Below are 24,467 nucleotides of genomic sequence, written 5' to 3' on the forward strand. Positions count from 1 at the left end.
AAACTTTCTCTCTCCTCTTTTCCATGTAATGTAGAAATAAATACATAAGTCACCCAAAGTCAGCCCAGAGATGAAAGCCCACTGACAAGAAACGCTGAGGGCACGCTCCCTTTCGGCCCGTGCGGGCAGTGGCTGGAGGAGGGCGCCCAGCAGGCACACACGTCCGTTTGCCGGGGAAATCATTAGCCGCTGAAATTATTTCTGACTGCTCAATGAAGGCGTAAAACGGCTCTGCCATGTGCCAAGTGTTCGCACAGAAAATCAGCATACCCCAGGGAAGGGGGGGACGGTGGGTGAGACTCGGAAAAACTGAATAGTGGAGTTTTGGAGCAGGTTGAGAGGTAACAGGAGGGGAAAGATTTCATCTCTGAGGTGGTCCCATTTTAAATCTGTTTTGGCCTTCTTACAGAAAGTGGCTCTCTGTATACGTTTACATGCCCGCCTGCCAGCCAGGGCTCCCTTGCCTTCCTCTGCCACGCTCCCTTTAAAGCAACAGCTGCCCATTCATGGGCCTGGGCAAACACCTGGGCTTCTTGGCGCTCCTGCGCACTCTCTCTCTCTCTCTCTCTCTCACACACACACAGAGAGAGAGAGAGAGCGCGAGCAAGTATTTTAGAGCTTTGTGGAATCTAAGGTGGCAGTCAGCCTTAGAAGATGCCCTGAAGGACAGGAGCTGGCAAAATGATGCCCTCCTGGGGAAGCAGAGAAGTGAAGCAAAGTAGCACTGTCTCAGACTTATGATTGCCTTGAACTTGCTGACAGCAAAACAAAATAGCTTTGTCTAAAAGATGTTTCATCTGAACCAAGCTTTCCTGCAACATTTGTAAGCTGTGGCTGCGTCAGCTGAAGTTTGCTTTGAGCCCCATCTCCACTACTTACAAACCGTGTGATCTTGGGCGAGTTGTCCAATCTGTCAATGCAAAATTGTTTCATCTGTAAAATGGCGACAAAGACTATCTTCCTCACAGGATGGTTGGAAGGATTAAATGAGATAGATTACAGTATAAATTAGTTAATGTAACACGTGTATAATAAACTCATAGAAAACAATATTTGCTCCACTATTTGTTGGCTTGCCACTATGCTAATTTATTCTGACATAATAGTTGTTATACCATTGTTATAAAACACATATTCTAATTCTTGGGAAAAATGGCAATTAAGAATCTTACTGTGTCATCAGAAAAAAAAAATTTCTCCCTAAGGAAAACTGCCTGCTTCTAGTTTCTTTCACCTGCAGGTAGCCAGGATACTACTCTTCAATGTATTCTTTTGTATTCTACATTGACTCTAGGGTTCTACTAAAACTCTTGATGAATGAGAGAAAGAGTAATGTGAATATAGAGTTATTAAACCCAAGGTGGCATGATTTATTATTGTTTTGCATTTATTTTTCAGAACATGGAACTCAAAAGAGCCACTTCCCAGCAGTTTTTCAATGACAACCCAGTGAATTGTGACCACCAATTACCTTACTCAAATGGAAGATGGATGGACTATTTTGCTTTTCAGATCCCAAAGCAATGTAGATTTGGCAAGGAGTAGGAGTCACCATTATTAAAACAATCCATTTTTTAGGGGTGACATATTTTGTAATTATTCCAATTTATGAATGCCTTCCAGTTTAGAGGAAAATGTAAGAAAACTCTTTGGAAGATGTTTTGAAGTTTAATGAAAATGCAATTTGAAAACATATCCGTTATGCTTTGCACTTGTAAATGTGAGCATATTAGGAACTTATACAGAGATGTGAATGTTCTCATCTCGATGTTGGGTAGCTCTGGTTGGGAACTGTGTACATTAATCTTCTGTCAAAATAGCAGTGTGCCTCTTTTGCACAACTGGGCCCTGTGGGTAACTTCTGTACAGTGTATTCATAGGAAGAAAACTTGATATTTTAAATTCTCCTCCCTTCCTCTGGGAGGTTGCTGTATACTCAACACAAACCCTTGCTTCTTGTACTTACAGGGCTGGAAAAGTTTCCATTAAACCAGAGGCTGAAAAACAAAGGGCACTCTGGCGAACAGTTGATAACTCAGAGCAGTTATTCTCTAAGCTGCTTGTTATCTGAATAAGAAAAGGACATCCCATGGGAGTCTGCAATACTCAAAATTCTGATCCATCTCCTATCCCCAGCACATTTTTTGTGTAACTCCATTTTTCAGTTGATTCATCCAGAAACTGAAAGAATTTTTAAATTCTGTTCAGCAAATATCAATTGAACACCTGCTGTGTTCAACCAAAGTAATGCTGTTTACTGGTGTTGGATGGTATATATTGAAAACAAGGTTCCTTCTCTTAACAAGTTCACAAAATAATTAGAGAAGTAATGTTGACAACTTGGAAGAAATAGTTCTTCTCTTCAGGAGTTAAACCTAGGACATAAGATAATATAATTCTTTGAAGTAATACCTTTCACCTTTGGAATCTCAGTGGCTACTGGTGTTTAATACCTCCGCTGAAATGTTCAATTGAGTCTTTACGAGTAACTTATCATATGGCAGCGTTTTGCTAACTGTGTAACAGAATCTCTCATAATAGTCTTGTACTGAACACCTTCTGGATTATGACATGAAAGGAAATGGCAAACATTTGTGCTTGGAATGTCTTTTACACTTTATTTGAGGAAGGACTAATGGCTCTGCTAGGAACATCGCCTTCTTAGAGCTCTCAATAAAAGTGCACACCATTTACAGAAGATGAGCACTCTGAGTACATTGTTTCTGTCCACAGCTGGTTCTGTTTTCCCATGGCCTTTGTGACCAAATGGGGAAAAACAGCAGTTCAACTGTAAGCTACTCTAAAATTAAATTCTAGATTACCTGAAAGTTAATATACTGTGATGGTATAAGGACTCTGGAATTTTTTACAAAAGGCCATAACTTGAATTCTTTAAGCACATGTGGGTATCTCTTAAACCAGCAATCCCCAGTCTTTTTGGCACCAGGGACTGGTTTCATGGAAGACAATTTTTCCACGGACTGTGGTGGGGTTGAAGGATGGTTTGGGGATGATTCAGGTGCATTACATTTATCATGCTGTCAGACCTCTTTGCTAATGATAATCTGTATTTGCAGCTGCTCCCCAGAGCTAGCATCACCTCCTCAGCTCCTCCTCAGATCATCAGCATTAGATTCTCATAAGCGGCATGCTCAGTTTATAGTAGAGTTCACACTCCTATGAGAATCTAATGCCACCTCTGATTGACAGGAGGTGGAGCTTATGCGGTGATGCGAGCAATGGGGAGCGGCTATGAATACAGATGAAGCTTTGCTGGCTCACCTGCTGCTGTGTGGCCTGGCTCCTAACAGGCCACCGACTGGGGATTGGGGACTGTAGTCTTAAACCATATGTTGGGAGTTATTTAATGAATTGACTATAAAATAGGTATTGAAGTCGTACTTGACTTTGTTGTTCTTGTTGTGTCCATTATAAAGAACATTAGAGAGAGCACTTTAAACTTTAAAAAGATTGACTCCTTTTGTCCTTGAACAGCAAATACAGGAAGTTAAATAGCTGCTTTGCTCAATTCATACAATACCATACAAGGAACAGGGAATGGAAAATCAAAACTGAATTTTTAACCACCAAGGTTATGTTTACACTTTCTCCCAAGAAAATCTTCAGTTTCTCCGTATTTCTTAGATTGACATGGCCTACATTCCAAACTAATTTTTATAACAAGGAAAGAAGATGTCAATATTGACTTTAAATGTTTCAAGACCAATCAGTCAAAACTGATTTTGATTCATAACAATGTAGCTCTGAAGACGTTAGTTGTGTCCTAAGCACATGCTTTAAAACGCACTTGTTTTACAACGATGGCTAAGAAAACACAGGGGAAAGGAATAGGCTCTTCACACATAAGTGTTGCCACGTGGCTTTTGAAGAAGGCCTCCATAACATCCATAAGTAACAAATTTCTGTCTGAGTAGAATGTGAGGAAGATAATGGTTTGTTAGTAGATTAAGTTTTATTTCAATTCCAGAATACTTAGTCCAAATTGCCTTTATTTAAATTGTTACTGCTTTATAAACATTACTTAAGGATAAGCTGTATTCACTTAGAGTGTAATTTGCTAAGAGTTTAATTTACATTTAAAAACTTAAATTATGGATTTCATTTTTTCTTTCATAAAAATGACATTTTTATCTCAAAGATATTTTGCTTCATCTCCACACTCTGTCTCTTATCCCATGATTGTACTCTTTATCCCTGCTAGAGGACCCAGGGTATGACGACGGGCAATAATGGTATCAACAATGCTTGGTAAGAATTGACAACTACAAATCCCCAAGTTCCTCTTCCCTCCTTTCTTTTTAGGAACAGGCTACTTGTGAAGAGAAACTTAAAGATGACTTGCGTTTAAAGGTGCATCTGATGCTTTCTTGCCTTAATATCCAAGTATTTACCAAGCTAGTATTTAAAAAAACATTTTTCATGTGAACATCGCATAAAGATTTGATGCAATCTTAAGGCGTAGAATTTCAGGTGGAATTTTGCCAAATGTGGTTTTAAGGTGCTCCAAATTACTTGCTTTATATAGGGTTAGTGTATTGGCCTTAAACTTCTAAATAGTCTTTAGGTGTAATAACCATCTCCAGCAAATTCATAAGGGAAGCTAAGCATAAATTCTCTTATTTGCCTACTAATGTAGGTTTAAAATTCTTACCAAAAAATGTAAAATGAGTTCTATTTTGAAGGCTATGGGACTCAAGTAAAAACATGAATAAGTTCAATCTTAGTATATTCCTCCTAGAAACATAATCCTACTCATGCCTGGCTCATTAATCTCTCTGTATGTGTTTCTTTTTATTTCCCCTTTTTAGACATTCACATAATTTTAGATCATTTTAGCATGTAGTTTTTTCATGTATACACGTGTATAGTCTACGTACTGGAGTGAGAGTCTCAAAGGCAGTAACAGCATTCTTATCTCTTGTGCACCCCCCAAATATTTAATAGGCATTGAACAGTATATTGCTTATATTCCTAAATATGTGCTTGCTTGATTCATAGGTTTTTTGTTTTGTTTTTTATTGTTGTCCTAAGCTCCAAACAGTTAAAAATTCTGTAGAAGGAAATGTGTTTGTGTGTTCATCTGAACATAGAGGTAGGAACAATTAGGATGATATTCAAAATGGAACAGGGATTCCATATGGCATTATACTCATGCTATTTGCAATCGAGTTCCAAGAACTGTGATATCACAGGAAAGCAACCTTCACCTTTGAGAACTTTTTGAGTGGTCACGTATCTCCTGAACCCGAGTCTCTCTCCTTTCTCTGGTAGGAACCTTAACTGGCAAAACTCTCAAGTAGCTCTTTTATGCTTATTATGGTTGTTATAGTAAGAGTGAGATCTCTCAAATTAAACTTTACATTGGTTAAAATGATGGATGGCCTGGCCGGCGCGGTGGCTCACACCTGTAATCCTAGCACTCTGGGAGGTCGAGGTGGGAGTGATCGTTTGAGCTCAGGAGTTCAAGACCAGCTTGAGCAAGAGTGAGACCCCTGTCTCTACTAAAAATAGAAATAAATGAGCTAGACAACCAAAAATATATAGAAATTATTAGCCGGGCATGGTGGCACATGCCTGTAGTCCCAGCTACTTGGGAGGCTGAGGCAGAAGGATCGCTTCAGCCCAGGAGTTTGAGGTTGCTGTGAGCTAGGGTGACGTCCGCCCTGGCACTCTAGCCCAGGCAATAGGGCGAGACTCTGTCTCAAAAAAAAAAAATTATCAATGGCCTTTGAGTCCCTGACCCAGCTCTTTCCCTTTTTTCAGCTCTGGCTGACTCTCTGGATTAAGTTTCTTTAATCCTTTGTCCTGACTTTTCTCTGCTGCTTTTCTGCCTGCCCCTGTCTGCACTTCAAATTGAACATACTTTATAAAGTAATGTCTAGGTAGTTCAGCCATGCTGCTATTGACTTGAACTGAAATATTGGGTAAAATGCACTTTAAGCGGTTTTTAACTAAAAACTAATGTGGAAATGTTGGAATATGTACCAATATAAACATATTAAACTTAAGATTGTATTCAAATAGCATTTAAAAAACTATATCATGTTCCTTCTACCAGAAATCTCAAATGATATAATTCACCCTGAGTCACGATGTAATTAGATTATATTTTATTAGACATTCTTTACAAATTTAAAATACCGCTATTTTTACATGCACAGAGGGAAATCAGTTTGGATAATTATATTTAGGCATTCATTAAAATCAACCACAAAATAGAGACACTTTATTGTGTCATTTATCAACATACTTGATATGTATATCTAAAGTGCATTATGTTACAAAAAATATAGAAATTCAGCAGCACCAAGATACATTTACAAAATAAATACATCAGTTGACAAAATAAATTACGGTAAATGTGATAATAATAATTGGATTAGCCTTGGCAAAAAAAAAAAAATATTCACAATGACCAATGTGCAGTTTCATAGAGCAATGGGGGAGACAGTTTTATTCCAATGCATTTACAGTATTTACAGACAATAAATATTTCTAATACTTTCCATATGTTCACTATTACAGAATTCTGCAATATGTCCTTGGAAGGTCTCTGCTGAAGATTTCAATGCCTCCTGCAAAAAGAAGGAAGAGAAAGAAGAGGAGAAAACAGGTTAATTTTCCTTACAAATGAAAAGACATATAAAATAAAGGATATAAATTAAGGAACACGGAATCACAGTGGAAAGAGATTCAGGAGACTCTTATAAAAATCTCCTATAGGAGGTCCCTGTGGGATCCACCTGACTCTCCGAAACCTCTGCTGCAGGCAGGGTCTTCAACCCGACTAAGTGATCAATGAGGTGCAGAAAGGGAAAGGGCCTGAGTTTCTACTTATGCTCTGTCAGAAAAAAAGAGACCCTGTGAGGATTTTCCATGGCTGGCCTTCTTTGGGAAAAGAAGGGACAAATTTGAGAATCTGGAAATAAGGCTAGGTTGGGCCATCCATCATAACATACAACTCGCTTAGAAGTTTATTCCCCAGTTACACCTGATTTGGGTGATCCAAAGTTTATTTTGTCCAGGTGGTCTTTTGGCCAATTTCTCACTAACATAATGGACTGTGGTGAGGGCTGTGAAAGTATGGGACTTTGGGTGAAGGTTGGAAGGATGTGTAAAGAGTATGTTCAGTTGATGAAAGGCTGACATCTGTCATTTCTTTAGTTGTCCTTAAATACTAGTTATTGAATTTTAGTTTTCAAAGCTAAAGCTAAAATAGGATCATTTGTCTCCATTCTGCTGATTTTTTCGATAGATGCTTCATTAGGATTGGGAAAAATCTATTTTAAATGAGAGAATAAGAATAAATTGATTTAAAAGTACAAAAGAGCAGTATTTCACATCACTGTTTGTTTTATTATTCAGAATAAGTTATCACTTGGGATTGACACCTTTTCTAAACTATGTAAATAGTGTACTGACAGTATTTTAAGACGGGCTAGCACAGTTTCCTCTGCTTTTCTCTTTCCCTTTCTCTTCTCTTTGTGTGGTCCATTTCAGTGAATATGTATTCCTTTCTCAGGAAACAACTATAGAATGGAATTTGATTGGCTGTGTCATTGGATTAAGGAGCCAGGGTTGTGGGCAGTTTTACACGGCGGACATGTGTGGGTATGAGACCTACAAAACAGCAAATTCTTAACAATTTCAAAGTTTTATGTGCAGCTTGAGGAAAGGAAAGCAAATTGAGCATTGAGAGTGTTTTCATGTCTTAAGAAACTGACCCCTTCACCAATGGTTTTGGTTGGAATGTTAAAATAGCTCCTCACTACAGAGAAAAGAAGAGTTTAAGATTAAAATTTTAATTGGTAGATAGATGTGGATGGATGTTATGTATAAAGCCAAAAAGATGACCTCAAAAAACTCAATAATTTGGGTACTGTACTGATTTTTAAATGTTTTTGTACTAAATGGTATTAAGTAAATTGAGTTTAAGAATAACACAAAGAGAGAATGAATAATATTTTGAAATATTAAATCCTTAGAAAGAAAAAAGAAATAAGTTAAAGGACCAAGGAAAAATCTTTTAATTATATTTCAGCCTGCCCAGACAGTGTGTTTGTTCTCCTTCCTTTTAATCTTTCCTTTAACAAAGGCACATATTGGAATAACCAAGTAAACCATATAACATGACCTACAAGTACACGTGTATGTTTATTATATGTGTATGTATGAGACCACTTTAGAGGCCTAGATGTTTTGACTCCTGAAAAGCTTTTTACATTTTTCTAAATCAATATTTACCAAGGCAAAACATATGATTTCTAATAAATGAATCTGGTTGTATCTGGATCTCTCATTTGCAGCGTCAAAAATTCTAAAATGTAATTCCCCAAATTTAAAGATATATATTTTCCACTGAATGGTTCATGTGACAGGAAACAGATAATTTTACCTCAGTAGTTTCCTTAAAAAAATACTGCATATATTATAATAAAGTTCATGTTTGCCATCTCATTAGACCTCTCAGATCATCGTATAATAATACAAAGAAACTAAGGAGAGGACATTAATAAAAGATTGGTCACATAAAACTTTAAAACAGTTATTCTGAAAAGATTTTATTTGGATTACAAAATTTACATGGCCCTATACATTCTCATCAATACACTCCAAAATTTCTCCACTCTTCCCTGCACCTCTGTTGGGTTGTACTGGGAGAGTGCCAACATCTGGCTGCCAAACAAACAGTTCTTTCCATGAATGTCCCTCACAAACAGGGAAGAGAAAGGAAAAGCAGAAACCTTCTATTTCTTTCAGTCCTACGTCTGGATTTGATTAGGCCACTGCCTACTAAACCTACTTTAACTTAAGGGTAGCTTTGGGCATAAGAATTGATGAGTATTGATTTTCATCAATTCTCTAGATACTTAAAGAGCATTGTAAATTTTAAATGAATAAAAACTGTTAAGAATTACTTATACTTCTATTTTTATAATTCATATATATAGTAAGACAATGGATAAAAATAGGTTTTGGCAATAAAGTACAGTTCTTGTGTTATGAATATGTACAGTTAAAATACACTGAATATATTCTGTGAGCCAGAATTTATAGGGTTTGTTACCCCTTACAGATCCATTAGATGTTTGCAGAATAGGTCATGAATAGGTTATTCACTGTGCTAAAGATTTTTCTAGTGCCACTGCCCATTGATTACTGAAGCTGTACTTCTTATCCAATCTAATTGCTATTAATATTGTATATGCTATTTAATGATGGGTTTGTCAACTTAACTCAAGGAGAGAAATAATGGTAAGTAGCAAACCCCCTTTGAAATATCACCCCGTAACTCTATCTGAACCAGAGTCAGAGGAAAGGACTGAAGAAGTAACAGGGGACTCTTTAAATAATGACATCATTAGTTGCATATGATGTGTTCTTGTGCTGTTTTCCTCTTTCTTTCAAGCCCCATAGAAGTGCTGTACTGAAAAGTAAAAAACAAAACAAGGTCCTATCAATGGAAATCATGATGAAAAAGCAGTGAGGACATAGCGCAGGTCTAAGCATCAGGAAATGGAGAAATAAATCCAGTTCTAGGGCTACCTATTTCAATTCCAAGAGCTACTCAGGTTCTTTAGCTGTGGAATGCCTTCATTGTTTATTTCATAAGATGAAATGAGTATTTGCCCCCTTTTTTGCCTCACAGAGACACCCCCACTCCAATATATATCTATCTATATATATATAGATGGCACAATCAGAGCTAGGTCTAAAAGCACCAGAGTAATAATATGTTGCCATTTATTGAGTGTTTACTATATATGATAGGCATTCAACTCATATATAATATCTCATTTAATCTTCACCCAACTCTATGAGGTTGGTACAATTATTATCTTCATTTCACATAAGACAAAAGTGAGTCTTAGAAAGACTAAGTAACTTGCCCTAGCTTGTGAACTTTAATAAGTTCAGATCTAAGACGTGAGCCTAAGTTGTTTTGATTCCAAAGTCTGAGTGTCATTATTAACTGGATCTGTGAGCTAAGGATAAACAAGCCACGTAAGTGTGAAGTTTTATTATTCTTACTGCATTACCCTAGAAAAATTATTCAACTTGCCAATAGACAAAGAGATACGTGAGAAAAACTTATATCCTTCCAAGGCAATATTGCAAAATTTTCAGAAACCATTGTTTTTTTTTCCATGAGTTGGTAGAAACCAGAGTTAAATTTAATTAAACAAACTTAAAGCGTGTGTTTCAAAAATAATTTAATTTCTTTAAATTAAAATAAATTTAAGATTTAATTAAATACACTTAAATAAAAAATGTGAATGGCTCAGAACTGTTGATGGTAAGGTACTGTTCTGCAGTGTTTGTAGATAACATTAAATCCTTCTGTGTTCTCCCTTGAAGTGGGAAAAAGAAAGAAATGAAAAACTATCAAGAAAGTTTGCCAAGGTGTGAGAGTGGGGGAATAAATACACCTCTTCAGCAAGTTGTGAAGATGGTCACTAGCTTCTGAAGCGTGAATAACAGATGGAATTATTTAATAGTGTATTAAAGAAAGGGTGTTGGGGTTGGTGATGGTGGAGAAAGATTATGGGCTATAGAGCCTGTGTGTGTGAGCGCGCGCGTGCGCAGCATGTGTGTTGGGGATAAGTAAGGGGACCTTGCTTTAAGGTAGACAGTATTCTGGCTTGTCATAAGCTTTTGAATTGTGTGGCGACTGACAGAGAGGAAAAAATACAAGGCAAAGCAGAAGGGAGGCTCCAAAGCCCAGCTGAGAGCACCAGGAAGAGGCCGTGGGCCAGGAAGCCTGTTACCGTGAATCGAGCTCCAGCAATGTCGCGGAGGTGTCAGACAGGTGGTCCCCTTCTAGCCCACTCCCGGTCACTCCAGAGTTTAACCAGGCCGATCGAGTTCGCCGTTTTTTCTTTTCCTGTTCCTTGCGTTTTCCAGGCTTGCCTTTCTTTTTCTTGCCAGGTGTCTTGAGTGGCTGCTCTTTGTACGTATCCACCTTGTTGGTTTCCTGAGTTAGGTATCTGCCCTCATCGTCGGACCCGAATCGGACCGGGTGGTTCTTTGTGTTGGGAGCGGGCTTGGAGTTAGGGGAAACCTCCGAGGTAGCTCTGATTTCAGCTGTGTGGATTTCTGCGATCAGATGGTGAAGGAAGAAGCGTCGTCGTAAATCTTGGATGGACTTCCCCTTGTCATGGAGGAGCTGGTGTTCAGACACAGCTCTTTTGCTGTAAGGAAAAAAAAAAAAAATACCAGGAGGGGAATAAAACAGTTAAATTTTAGTTGTGGGAAGAGGCAACAAAGACATGAGTAAATCCCTTTAGCTTTCTAGTTGGTCCACACAGGACACAAGTGGAAGCGGAGCAAGCTGGCGGCACAGGGAGGGGACCGTGGGTGGACCCAGGTCCCAGCTCTGCCACTTACTAGTTCTGCCACTTACTAGGTGGGAGGATGAACATTCTCGGGCCTCATGGGCCTCATGTGTATGAAAGGGAGGGGCCAGAGTCAGGGATTTCTATGTTTCCTCCCAATTTCAAATGCTATGCTTCAGTTATGCCCAGAAATGGACAGAAACCACCAGCATCTCTTCACATTTTTCAGAGTTCTTCTAGGGCAATAAATCCAGAAATCCCAGCTTGGGAAATAAAAAAGGAGACTGCTTTTACCTGAATACTCTCCCAAGCCTATAAACACACACACACACACACACACACACACACAGTTGCCTCATTAAGAAAATAATAATAATACTGAATTTCAAAGAACTGCAAGCTGTAAGAGTAAAAGCAAACAAAGGCTGAAGGATGAAGTGAGCAGTGAAGCCTGTCTAGGAAACCAACTGACTAATAGGCTGAACTTTAACATTTTAGACTACTGGCTACCAGGAACCTGTATTTGAAGGCCAACCGTCAGAAAGAGTATTTTTCTGTGAAGCAGTGGGTGGTCTCCTTAAAATGGGTTTCTTTGTGTGCTTAAATTAAATGAGATCATTCTATTTCTTCTGTGCTTCAAGATTTTTTTTTAAATTTAGGATTCTAAAGAGTATTATCCTTAGTACTCAACTGAGAAGTTCACTTTTCTCCTTGCTCTCTTTATCTTAAAATATGTTTAGGAACAAATATAAAGTGATTTTTCTACTTAAACAACACTCTAACAAAAATTTACTGAAAAATAACGAACTGATTCCCTATCAATCCTTTTAGATGACACTCTGACTCTTGCTTCCATGTCCATCATGTATTCTTTTGTTATTCTGTGTGTACATTATTAGCCATATTTAAGGAATGCATACATTAATCAGTCATATCATGCCTGCTTCAACTCTTTCTTACCTAACTCCAATCTGACGGTCAGAATAGCCCTCCAACTGGCTCATCCTCAAAAGCATGGGAGGACAGTTCACAGGGCTGTATCCCCTGTATTCTTACTTCCCTGACACAATGGTGTCTGGGTCCCTTGTTGCTTTTGTTAGTACAACTTCTTTAACTCCTTAGAGAAATGTGACAATAATAAAAAGCATTATTATCTCCATTTTAGACATGGGGAAAGTGAGATGCAGAGAGATTAAATGACTTGCCGTAGTTCACACAATGAGAACTGGCAGAGCTGGGGCTCCAAAAACTAGGTCTTCTGATTCTAAAACCAAGATTGCTTTTATAATTTCCTCCGTCCTTTCTCCGGCCAAAGCCAAAGCTAAAGTCTCAACATGTTCCTCTGTTGAGGGAACAAGAATGGGAAGGCATAGGGTGATAAAACCACCATAACAATGGGTGAATTGGACAGAAATGTATCAGTTTCCTTGAAGACCAAGCCTATTGCCCCAAAAGTCCATTTTCATCACCAAAGTAAGGAACTTAGATTCCTAAGTTTGGATCATCACTGGAGGAATGAGCCAAAGAAGAGAGCAAGAGATGAAAATGCAGTCATCATTTCTCCAGCCCTTCTAGCCGGAATGCCAGCTTCCTTCTAGTATTTTAGTGTGTGGACTGACTTTAAGCCATGTAGCTTGTTCAAAAAAGACATGACTTCATGGAAAGGAATTTAACAGGAGCCTGGTTTAAATGAGGCATGAAGGAGTCTCTCTTCCTTTTTGAAGGTGCCACATGTGACTAGATTAAAATTCACTTACTCGGTGGCATAGTTAGTATTCTGGAAACTTTTAATCTACAAGTTTGAGGCTTTGGTACAATGTATTTATATTCTCTAATAACATGTTTAAAGAATATGACTGATATAATTGCATATTTCAGAAGCATTGCAGTTTAATAAGTATCTTTTAGCAAAATGTCACATTAAAAAGAAGTTCTTAATCAGTAATAATTTATAGTATTTGGGGCTTTTATTTTGTTCTCAATTCCTGGCAGATACCCTCCTCATCTGTACTGCTCTCCAAATGGATAATATAGCCCATTCTTGCTTAACTTGAAGCCAAAACTTTAATGGTTAGTCTGTTCTAATCAAGCCACCATTGCTCATGCCCCCTCTGACAGGCATATACGCTTGTCATCATGGCCAGCCTGTCAACTGTGAGTCACTGTGCCTTCCTAACTCAAGAGCTGCACTTTCCCAGGATGGTTCTCATGGGAAATGCAGTAATCATTCTATCCTTCTATTTTATAAAAAACCTACAATATGGCACAACTTCGTCCAGTTTAAAATAGTACATCTCTTGTGAGGGACAAAGCTTTCCATCTACCGTTTAGGGGTAACAGTGTATTAGAAAAAAAGTTTTCCTAAATGCTAAGTCTGAAATGCTGTTAGATAATTTACCTAGTATTTCCAAGACTTCTGCACTTAAAATATTGTGAAGAATGAAACTGATTGGGAAACTGCATTAGAGGATCTAAAATATAATGGTATCTTTACCATCAACAAGGAATAAGGCCCATAAAGTGTTTTATTTATTTCCAAAATAAGACATAAACTTACAAAGGAATAAATGATTGGACCTATGCAAACTAGATGTACATAGATACTGAGTAATAAATTCAAATTAAGGAGGTTTTCAATTAGGTAACTCTGAAATATGTAGGTTGTAAATATGGCCTGAATAATAGCCTGTTATTAAGTACGTCTGTAAATGTTACATAGCACAATGGTTCACATGCCATTTATTTTATACCTAAGCTCCAAAATGGAAAAACAAGTATGTTATATGTGATGCTCTCCTCTGATTATTATAAAAAAAGAAGTGCAAAAATTTGGGGAAAATGCTTAACACAGATAACTTTAAATTCTGTCAAAACATAGCTCTTCCTCTTTAAAGAAAAATCACTCTCAAGGGAGTTTTCAGGGAAGAAGATTAAATTTCTAAGAAACTATCAAGGAACAGAGGGCATAAACAGTGATGGAAATTCCTCTTCCAGCACAGGAAAAAGCAGCACACTTGTACTGATGCTGGGCTCCTCCGAAAGAAGGATTCTGTGTTTGAGAAGAAAAATTTTGTGGTACATAGAAGAGACAGGGTTAGGGTGTTAGAGTTAAGATGACTCACCAGAAGTCCCTTCCAACCCAAATGACTCAGTCAAAAGTTACGCTTCTCATTAAGTGGAGTAGACCCAGTCTGGCTCCCAAGCAAATCAGCCAATGATGTTTCAGGTTTCTGAAGCTGCTGGGGTTCTCTCTCTCACTTAAACACAGAGATAGCCACCTGCCCAAAGCCTTGTTCATCTGCACAATAACATCCATAGGCCTCACTTTCCAATATCCAACTTGATCATGCTCTAGTTCCATTAATTAAAATCCTCTGGACTAACAGATCCAGAAGACATACAACTTATAATTGCCTCTTTCACATGGTTTAGGAAATCTTGTCCCAGTAGATTCCTCTCCATTAGAAGTTAGCACCTAGTTAAAAAAAATCTATACTTCTAAAGCAGTTTCCCAACACTTTGTGTCAAAATTGAGGAGTAACATGGTTTGATTATATGTTAAAATTTCTTTGAGAAACTGGCTTGATTTAGCGTAATAGTAGACTACTGTTTTGTCTAGCACACAAAATTTACTGTTACTTGGCAGCAAAGCAAAAATAATGACTTGTTTTTTTAAACTCCATTTGGCTATAATAATTTGATGAAACATCTTCATCTACAGATGATTTCAGCCTCCCTGAAAAACCATGGTTGTAATGTGATGATCTATTACCCATTAACTATGAGAATGTTTTGTGGTAGTTTTATAACCATCTGCTGAGTGTGAGTGTTTAACTACAATATTATATTTCACCCACAAACAAAACTATAACAGTCTCTGGCTGCTAAATGGTTTCTGATGTGTATTTTGTAAGGTGCAACAAAGAAAGAGTTAAAAATAGCCTTTAGGACTACTTAGCAGTATTTTTATGCTGTAGTTGTGGATTTAATCATGGCTCATTTACTGTTTCTCAAAAGAGAAAACAGGTATTTCTTAAGCAACTTTAAAGAAAAAATTGGCCCTGTTCCAAGATAGTATTTCTTAGCCAAATAAATGCAGTATTTAAGTGTGCTTTTAAAAATGTAGTCTTCATCTGTATTTATATATGGATTTTAAATTATTGAATTTAACACAAGTTCCAAAATGAGCAAAAAGTCTGAAGACAATTTTCAGAAATACATCAGCAAAACGTTGAAGAATACAATGCAGCTTTATCTTCAGTACAATGTTCTACACAATTTGCCTTAGGAGATTCATAATAGATTTTCATTTTGGTGCCAAGGTTCAGACATGTCTAAAGTAATTTCATTTAAGGATTTTCTGCTTTAATAATAGACCAGGGGCACATATAAAACAGTTGCCTTTTTGTACACCCTCGGGAATTTACAAGGAAGCACCATGAACCTGATTGTAAATATTAGATATTGCTGTTTTTATTGTTAGTGTAAAAATTCTCCTTAATTCCTTCTCCAGAGTCAAACTCTTCTCAATTTTAAAACCTTATAGTATTTCCCATCCTGAACACTGAGTCCGCAGCTTAAAGATCACTCAAAGATGGTATTACACACATTAATGAACTGCTAGGTCCAACGGATTATTAAGATACTCTTACTCTCCCACTCTTCCAACTTTTCAGTCATACAACATAGTGATATTTCTCGGGTGTACTTGGATGTATGATTATTTCAAAGTCGAAATTATCCTTAAAAGAGTCACCAAATGAGAATGCAAAAATACAAGTTTCCAGTCTACAATGCAAATATTTGACTCCAGATTAAAGAACTGCTAGCAATAGTTCCAAGTGGGAAAAAAAAGTTTCCACACCTAAAACTCAGTTTGTAATCAAACGCTCTAGGGTTCCTGAATTGTATCAATACTAACGTTGGAGTCGTGCCACCGCAAAGTTGTTACTACTTTATTATATAATATGCTTTCATTATGTAATGTGGTCCCATTTTATATGCTTAAAATTATGTCATTCATAATAAAATTAGATGTAAGGAGTTTGCTTTTCACACACAAACTGCCACCCACATTCAGTATGTATATATACACGCGCGCACAGACCATATGTCCCCGATCCCTCAGCTTCCTCCGACTTTCAAAACCTTCCCGGGTTCTGAAAGTAATCCTTTTCTTTCACTAGAGGTAGAGGATCTTTCCCTAGAGGAGATTCTGTAAAACGCTCCCTCTTATGGAAACACACACACACAATCTGTCTCTTGCCTGTCTCCCCTTGAAGTTCAACCGGTTCTCCGGCTAGGTTGGAGGACCCGGGCTCGCCCCCGGCAGGTAGCCGGACGGCCCCTCTCTTTTAACCCGGGCGGGGAGCATCGGTGACCGCTGCGAGCCCTCGGCAGCGTCCCAGCCTGGCAGCCTGTCCCACTAGCCTCCCTAACCCGGCGCCTAGGGGAGGATGGGGCACTTACAGCCGGCGGTTGAGCCCCTCCACCGAGCGCCCGCAGGAGGGCACCGAGTAGCTCAGCAGGAACACCGCGACGCTCCAGTGCTGAACCAGTCTCCGCAGCATCATATCCTCTTGCGCTCGGGACCTGCAACAGAGTGGAAAGGGACCCGAAGTGTCAGTCCAGACTCTCCATCTCCTTGCACGACTCCGTTCCCCCTGTTAGCCTGCTCTCAAATAGCCTCTTCAGCATCAGGGGCATCTCCCAAGTTGCGAAGAAAAGAAAAGAAAGAAAAAAAGAAAACAACACAACACTTTCTCTGGAGCCTCTCCGCACTTACTTATTTAGCAAGCAGCTACTCCAACCGTGCTTTTTCCAAACCACACAGGCAAAAAGAGACCAAAAAGAAAAAAAAAAAAAAAAATCAGAGGCGCTTCCTCTGAAATAATAGCGAAAATGAAATGGTTTATATATGCATCAAGGATGAATAGTGTGTTTTCGTGTCTCCCATAGCAATGTCTAATTAATCTGGCCAGCAGCTCTCCTGAGTTCGTGGAACAAGACTAACCTCCTCCTAAAAGAAAGTTTCCCCCCTGAAGTCAGCTTCTTTGCGAACCAGGCCCTCTTGTTCCAGAGCCACTTGTAGCGAGACCCACATATATATACATAGCTGTCTGTCTACCTCCTCTGGTGGGCTGGTTGCTTCCGGAAAGTTGATTCCACACACCCTGAGAACAAGTTTCAAGTGCGTGTGTCGTCGATCAGGAGGGCCAGGTGGCAGCGAGGGCGGGTCAATAGCGGCGCGGAGGGGCGGCGGCAGCCCCGCTTCACGGCCGGGGAGGCATGCTGGCCGGGCAGCGCAGGTTGGAGGCGAGTTGAGAGCCGAGCAGAGGAATGTTCACACGCTCTGAGGCAAACCTGCGGGAGAAGTGAGCGAGTCGCAAAGAGGTGGCGCCCTAGGAACGCGCGCGGGGCGAGCGAGGGCGCGGGCCGGCGCGCGGGGGGCGGGGGCGGCGACGGGCGGCCCAAGCGGGCCCCGCGCCGCCGGAGCGAGCGGAGGGGAGCCCCGAGCCCGGAATGCGCCGCGAGCGGCGGAGCTCCCCCCTCCCGCCTTGCCGCCCAGCCGCCCCCGGCGCTGTCCGGAGCACTGCAGAGCCCCACCCCGGAGCCTAGGCCCGGCTGCGCCATCCCCCGGGCCGGGGGCGTGGGCGGATCCGCTTGCTCCCTCCCCGCCCGGCCGGCTCCAGCTTGCGCCGCGGATCCGGGAGCCGAGGTCCCCGAGGGCGTGCGGACCGCCTCTGGCAGCCGGCGGCCCCAGGCGCGCCTGGCTGGACGCGCGGGCGCCAAGACCGCCAGGGGCGGACGGGCGAGGAGGAGGACTAGGAGCGGGGGCCGGGGGCCGGGGGCCGCGGGGGCCTGGGAGCCCAGGCGGAGAGGACGCAGGGACTTTGGCCTGTGATTTTAAGGAACTCTGACCTCTCTTGGCAGTTTGGGGCACTAGATGCGCACCCTCCTCCCTGGCCCTTTCCTGGGACAAGCCGAGTGGAGAACATTGGCTAGGGAGGGAGAGATCGTTTCCTTGGAAGAGCAAAAAACGGTTTCAGACTTCAGGTCGAGATTCCACTTCTTGCTCTCAGAACAGCTGGGGACATCTGGAGCCCGTTCAAGAAAACCCGCGCATAGGATGGAGACCCTTTTTGAATTGCGGAGGGGGACGGGGCGTGCATACAGCCCTTTTCACCCATCGTCAGGAGTCTGACCCACCCTTTCTCTGATACCCTACTCTGTTGTTCCCTCCCTATCCCCAAAAGTCCCGGGTTACAGATTCTAGGATGACTGTATTCGAGTCGCTTGGGCCGGCAGATGTAGCGGAACTATCGCTGTATGTTGCTCTGCCTTAGAGAAGCGAAGGGAGCGCGGGGGGTTCTTCCCAATAGCTTTCTATGGCGGGGGGGGGGGGGGGGGGGAGAAAGACTGCTGTGAATTACTGGGTAGTATCATCTAGGAAAGAGTTGCAGCGAGTGTGGGTACCCGCCCCGGGATCTCTTCTCTCTTTCTGAAATGAGCGCTGGTGGCTCGGAACCGTTCCAGGGATGTTTGTCTTCTAGACAATCCTGCTGGTAGGTTTCATGACTCTCTAGAAGGCTAGTGTGATTTAGAGAGTCGATATGATTAAGGGAGTCTGACCTTTATAAAGCCCGACTTTCCGGCTGATGCTCCACAGATTTTACCAAGGGTGGGTGAAATAGCGCCCTCTCACCTACCCTTGTTCATCTCGGCCCCTTTTCCCCCTCGTTCACTGCAGCTAGCTAGCAGTTAACGTTTGCTACTTAGATGGGGGGGGGGGGGGGACTTCTTCCAGAACGCCTATCTCCTTCAGTTGATTACTTTAAACGCCATACTTTGAAAAACTTGGCTTCCTTCCACTGGAAAAAAAAAAAAAATCTCTGGGAATTTCCACAACTTCCCTTGAACGTTTAAGAATTTCTAAATGTTAGACCTGTTTGCATGGCATGAAAAGACAAAGTATCAGCACTTAGAAATGTCGACCTTTGAACCTCTAACACTTTCTGATTTATAATAAGTTCCTTCCAAAAAGACACAGGAGCTTTAATGTAATAGTTAGATCTGAAGGGAGAAATCTGTAAAAAAAAAAAAAAAGTACATCACAAATGAGCCATTTAATACTTGCAAGTTGTTTAACATTAAAATGATAATATTTGCTTCCACAATAAAAAATCCAAAGGTACTTAGCCAAGTTTCAAACTATGAAGCTTATGAAAGTCAGCCCTCCCCCAATAAAAGGTTAAACCAAAAATCAAATTGAAAGTATTAAATCACTTATGATGTAAATAAATTCATTATTCTCTCAGAACATTATAAATTAAATACTGGCATCAATAGACTGCTTTGATTTATGTTGCTTTTTCTACTAATTAAACAAAATTAACCTTCCTTTCCCTCCCTCCTTTCTTTTTCCTCACACACTTTTCTGGTGTTAATGGCAAAACATCTATCAAATATTTTTAGAATTTCCTCTCCTCCACAAAAAGAGAAAATATAGACACAGGAAAAATAAATAGTCTTTATATACTCAGAATACCAAAGTTCTCTCCTAATTTATTACTTCACCTTTTCCTTGATTTACAATCTTCTCTCTGCTCTTCTGGCCAAAGAAGGGAGATCTTCTTAGCAGTCTCTTTCAAAAATATTTTTTGTTGTTCTTCAGAAAAGTAAAATTAAATCTTAAATGAATCAAAAACTTCTTGTAAGGAGACTTTTCTGTTCCACTACAGGCAATCATTAGAAAGCAGGTATCTCTTTCAAGCTGCCCTGCTTATTACTTTCAATAGAAATTCTCTCCAATATATACCCAGGATCCTGACTTTTTTCTCTCCTGAAAATGATGTTTTCTGACATCATAATCTAGCTCCTAATATAACTAAGTAACCTCCTTAATGCTGAGGACACATGACTGTAAATGAGACATGGTAGGAGTCCTTTTTTTTTTTTCTTTCTTTTCTTTCTTTCTTTCTTTTTTTTTTTTTTTTAGGTTTAGGAATAGAATAAGTGCCAATAGAGGCTAAATGTTTGCTTAGGCCTTGCTGTCATGTAAATGCACTTTAGCAAATGGGAGGATTTGAAGGCCTGCCTTTAATCTGAAGTATTTCCATGTGAAGACAGCTTGCATTGTGAGATCTACACCTACACGAATGCCTAGCCCCTGAGCAAGCTCCAGACTTCCATCTTGCCATCCCCAGTGGCAGTTTATTACAGTATATCCCAATTTTAAAAGAGGTTTAAAAATTTTGAAGTGTTTTATTCTTCAATTTATGTTGAATAACCAGTTGATATGTATCTCCAGGGATATTTCCTCTTAAAATTTAGAACAAAATTAGCTACTATTTATGTTTAGCTTCTTCATCTTTCTCCCTTCTTTCCTCCTTAGCCCAAACAGCAAAAAAATAAGCATTACAAACCAAGTAAGTATCTATAGCTTTTTAACCAGTGCACCTGGGCTCAGGAATTCTCTTATTACCAATAAACATCCAGATTTAACATTTGCTAATCTGTAGCTCCAAGTGTTATCTCTCAAATCCTCTGAAATCAAACAACTAAACTCATCCCTTTTCTTCTCCAAACTCCTTGGATGTTTACATAGAGAAGTTGCGTAATCAGCTCAAGTAATGTTCTCATTTGATTCCATTAGAACGTGGCTTGCCTTGATGGAGACTTGAGACGGGGCTGTTGCCAAGTGACCACAGTGTAGCAGAAAAGAAAAAAGGGTGTAATGCCTTTAAACCCCAAGTAAGGATATCCGTATAAGAATAAGTCTCAAACAGGGGCTGTCTTGTCCAGGAGCAGTCTGGCTGCTACCATCTGGAGGAATCGCCTCAGGGAGGAGTGCCCACAGATGCATCAGGCTCATGGGATCCTCCCATGGAAAAGTGGGCCTCACATCCATCCTCACCCTTCCCTACTTCCTGGGCAATGTTCAGCTTCCCCCAGACAGGACCAGAATGCCCAACAGGGAAGCAGTTTTCCGGGGAGGAGCTCAAGCCAATGTGAAAGGAGAAAGTCTTCAGGAAATGAGGGTCCTAGGTACCAGTTCTTTGAGGCCAAGCACTGGTGTGCCTCCCACTGAAACAGCTGAGGAATCGTCTCTCTAGGGATGAAGTGTGTGTGTGTGTGAGAGAGAGAGAGAGAAAGAGAGAGAGAGAGAGGGAGAGAGAGGGAGAGAAGAATGTGCAGTGTACCAGTCCTCCTCTCCTGGACTGGTGCCTGCTATGTGCCCTTGCTGGGTCAAGTTTTTGGCTTCCTGAAATAGGCAGCTCTGGACTTGTGCGAGACCACAGAGAGAGTTCCAATCCCCACCTGGCTCAGACGACAACCCTTCAACCTGAAACTGATCTCAGGCGGTGCCACAGAACCCTCCTGGCCATGGCCCAGCTCTCCAGTGAACGGAATAGCTCTTTCTTAAATTTTGAGCTGGGGCTGCCCGGAAGGCGCTGTCCCGGGGCGTCGCTGGGACCCTGGAAAGCCTTTTACCTCCCTAACTCCATTTTCCACCCCTGCAAGACCCGCCAGCTCGCAGTCCCTCCCTAAGGCAGCACTGCGACTAAGATGCCCATCCTCTCAGGCAGGAAGGCAACCAGACACCCACACTTAGATGGGGTGTTGTGTCTGCTTCGCTCTGAGCTGGTTATTACGGTGTCTTCGGACTCTGCCTGCCTTTCCTGGAATTTTTGTCAGAAATAAGGCCTGGGGAGAGCAAGCGTGAAAGTTGCTGCTCCTTCTCTGGAGTCTCTTGGCCTCGTTGATACACTCTCGGTGCAGCAAGGGGAGGCTGGAGTCTCTTAGGGCAGGGTCTGGGGTTTTAAGACCGGCATTAGGACAACGGGATGATCTTTATCAGCCCCCCCCCCCCCCCCCCCCCGCCTCCTGCGACAGACGTGGGACGAGATCCGCAGGCAGGGGGCAGGCTTGGCTCCCTGGGACCTTAGGCTTGTTGGAAACTTCAAAGGCCTGGGAAGCCCCTTAGCGGGCCTACATACATTTCCCCCATCTCGCTGGGCTTCCGTTCCCTAAGAATCTGGACTCTTGTTTGCCGCACAGAATCCGTGTTTTGCCCGGAGCGGTGTTATTGAGGCCCCTGCGCTCGGTCCCTTCTGGCCGCGTTGTGTGCGTGGTTTCGAACCCGGATCTGTCGGAGTGGCAGGCCCAGCGTGCGCCCCTCCTGTCGGGAGAGCCCCGCATCCGGCTAGGGGTGAGGGAAAGCTTCGGGCATAGTGCGACCCAAGGACAGGATCCGTGGGCCAGCGTGAACTTCCTCTGGGCGGGGCTCTCCCTCCCCTTCCTTCTCCCTCCAGGTCAGTTTATGACTCAAACATGAGATAAACTCTAGGCAGACGGTGACGATAAATTCCCGGTGGGGGTGAGGGGAGAGAAGGGTGGGGCAGGGCAGACGTACCCCCACCCAGCCCGGCCCTGTCCGGTGCGCACGGGGTGTGGAGGGACAACTCCCCTCCTCCCGCAGCCCGGGGACTCGCTGTCTCCCGGCCCGCCTACCCCGCGCCCGCGAACTTCTGCGCTGCCGGAGCCCCGGGGCCCGTCTGTTTTATTTCATTTAACACGATCCGCAAAGCCAAGGCCGGTGAGGGAGAGGAAAGGAAATGAGGGACGTGGAACGAAATTCTGTCTGCCAACTCTCTCCGTTGGATTCTTAGAATCCGGTGGCACTTTCAAGGACTGATTTGAGGGCATGGAGACGGTTATTAATCCCTGAAACCCGTGTCGGTATATAACTGCTCTGGCTGCATTCGGTGATCGCGGGGGGTGTAGACCGTGGAACACATGGCATCTCTCCAGGCTTAAAAATCAACCTTGCCGGTGGCTCCTATGGAGTTTGTAAATTGCGCGGAGCTGGCTGGGGGAAGCCAGTGAGCTGTCCATGGTGGTTAAGACTCCTTGACGTGCATGCTTGGGCAGTCCTGGCCAGGCGCAGACCCCCCCACCCCGGGGACGCGACGCCCTGGAGCCTGAGCCTGCCAGCGATCCAGCCCGTGTGCGCCGGGCATGAGGCTGGACGGGTTCGTCTGCACAACTCCGGGACGCGCTCTCGCACAAAGGCCGAATTCCAGAGACAGACGGAAAAAACTCCGGAGTCCAAATTGTGGGGTTTCTTTTAACTCCTTCCTGAAGGTGTCTTCCCCCTTAGGAAACATTTCATGTGCTTTAAGCAGCATCCGTCCATCACAGCAGCCTCCATCCTTTCGCTTTTCTGAGGTTCTGTTCTCTAAAGAGCGAGACGCTAGTGGATGATCTTGTTATGCTTGTCCTGTTTGTTAAAAGCACCCACGAATGACCACCGCATTTGTACCCGGTGGCATGGCCCCAACGCTCACTTTTATTGAGTGGGGAAACTGGAGCCAGCAGGTTGTCTGGTATCTCAGGGATTTCGGTCAGTTCCTTTCCTAGGAATGGTGGGGCCCTTTGTAGCGTATGATAGTTCACAGGAGCGACTTCTCCATTGTTCACTAGAATCCTGAGCAGTGTCTGATCGCCACGTGAAGCAAACAAGAAAACAAATTGCCACGGGAGTTTCCTTGTAGGTGCATTATCTGTGAGATACAATCCTGCCCAGTTCTTGTGACATATACTTATGAAAAGATGTTTACAAACTTAATTGAGCTTTTATACATGTTTAAGGGAAAGGAAGATTTGCTTATTTAATTATCACCACATTTTACCTTGTTGTCTCTTAATTTCTCCTGGCAATTTCATCCTTACTTATCTCTGTTAGAGATCCAATCTCCATCTGAATAATGAATTACCTTAAATACTACAAAATTGCAAAATACTGTAAACATATGTAACTCTTATTTGTGGTCTGTGCCTTTATTTATGGGGATGTGTTTAATAAACATCCAGTACATATGAGAAACTTTTATTTATTTCTGTATAAGACATCAGATTGGAACATATTGCCACTTTTACCCTTCTTTCTAATTGTGGTGTGATACTTAAAAAAAGTGTGTGTGTGTGTGTGTGTGTGTGCGCGCGCGCTTATAAACAACATTGAGAATGCCTGATATTACATAGAAAGTATTATGATTCAATAATTTTTAATAGCTTTTCTCTCTCTCCGTTTCTGGGTCTATAATA

General features: G+C 41.7%; 1 protein-coding gene across 2 annotated transcripts; it reads right to left on the bottom strand.

Moving 5' to 3' along the window:
• Positions 1-6,108: 6,108 nt before the first annotated feature.
• Positions 6,109-20,144, bottom strand: PTHLH (parathyroid hormone like hormone). 2 transcript variants are annotated; one of them, XM_069491026.1, is made up of 6 exons: positions 19,935-20,144; positions 19,353-19,444; positions 17,485-17,720; positions 16,827-16,949; positions 10,791-11,213; positions 6,109-6,596 (listed from the first exon to the last, which is right to left on the bottom strand). In XM_069491026.1, exons 4-6 carry the CDS (start codon positions 16,928-16,930, stop codon positions 6,587-6,589), a joined length of 537 nt encoding a protein of 178 aa, XP_069347127.1. In that variant the 5' UTR covers positions 16,931-16,949; positions 17,485-17,720; positions 19,353-19,444; positions 19,935-20,144; the 3' UTR covers positions 6,109-6,586. The 2 variants fall into 2 exon arrangements, with proteins under 2 accessions (XP_069347127.1, XP_069347129.1); XM_069491028.1 differs by lacking the exons at positions 17,485-17,720; positions 19,353-19,444; positions 19,935-20,144 and adding an exon at positions 17,143-17,436.
• Between the last annotated feature and the right edge of the window lie 4,323 nt (positions 20,145-24,467).

This window comes from Eulemur rufifrons, chromosome 16 (assembly GCF_041146395.1).
Source record: "Eulemur rufifrons isolate Redbay chromosome 16, OSU_ERuf_1, whole genome shotgun sequence".
Lineage (NCBI taxonomy): Eukaryota > Metazoa > Chordata > Mammalia > Primates > Lemuridae > Eulemur > Eulemur rufifrons.

Excerpts from the sequence above, each read along its gene's own strand:
- PTHLH (XM_069491026.1), bottom strand. The coding sequence starts at position 16,930 with ATGATGCTGCGGAGACTGGTTCAGCACTGGAGCGTCGCGGTGTTCCTG. Across the intron at positions 11,214-16,826 it reads GAGGGGCTCAACCGCCGGCT|CAAAAGAGCTGTGTCTGAAC; the intron begins GTAAGTGCCCCA and ends TTTTCCTTACAG.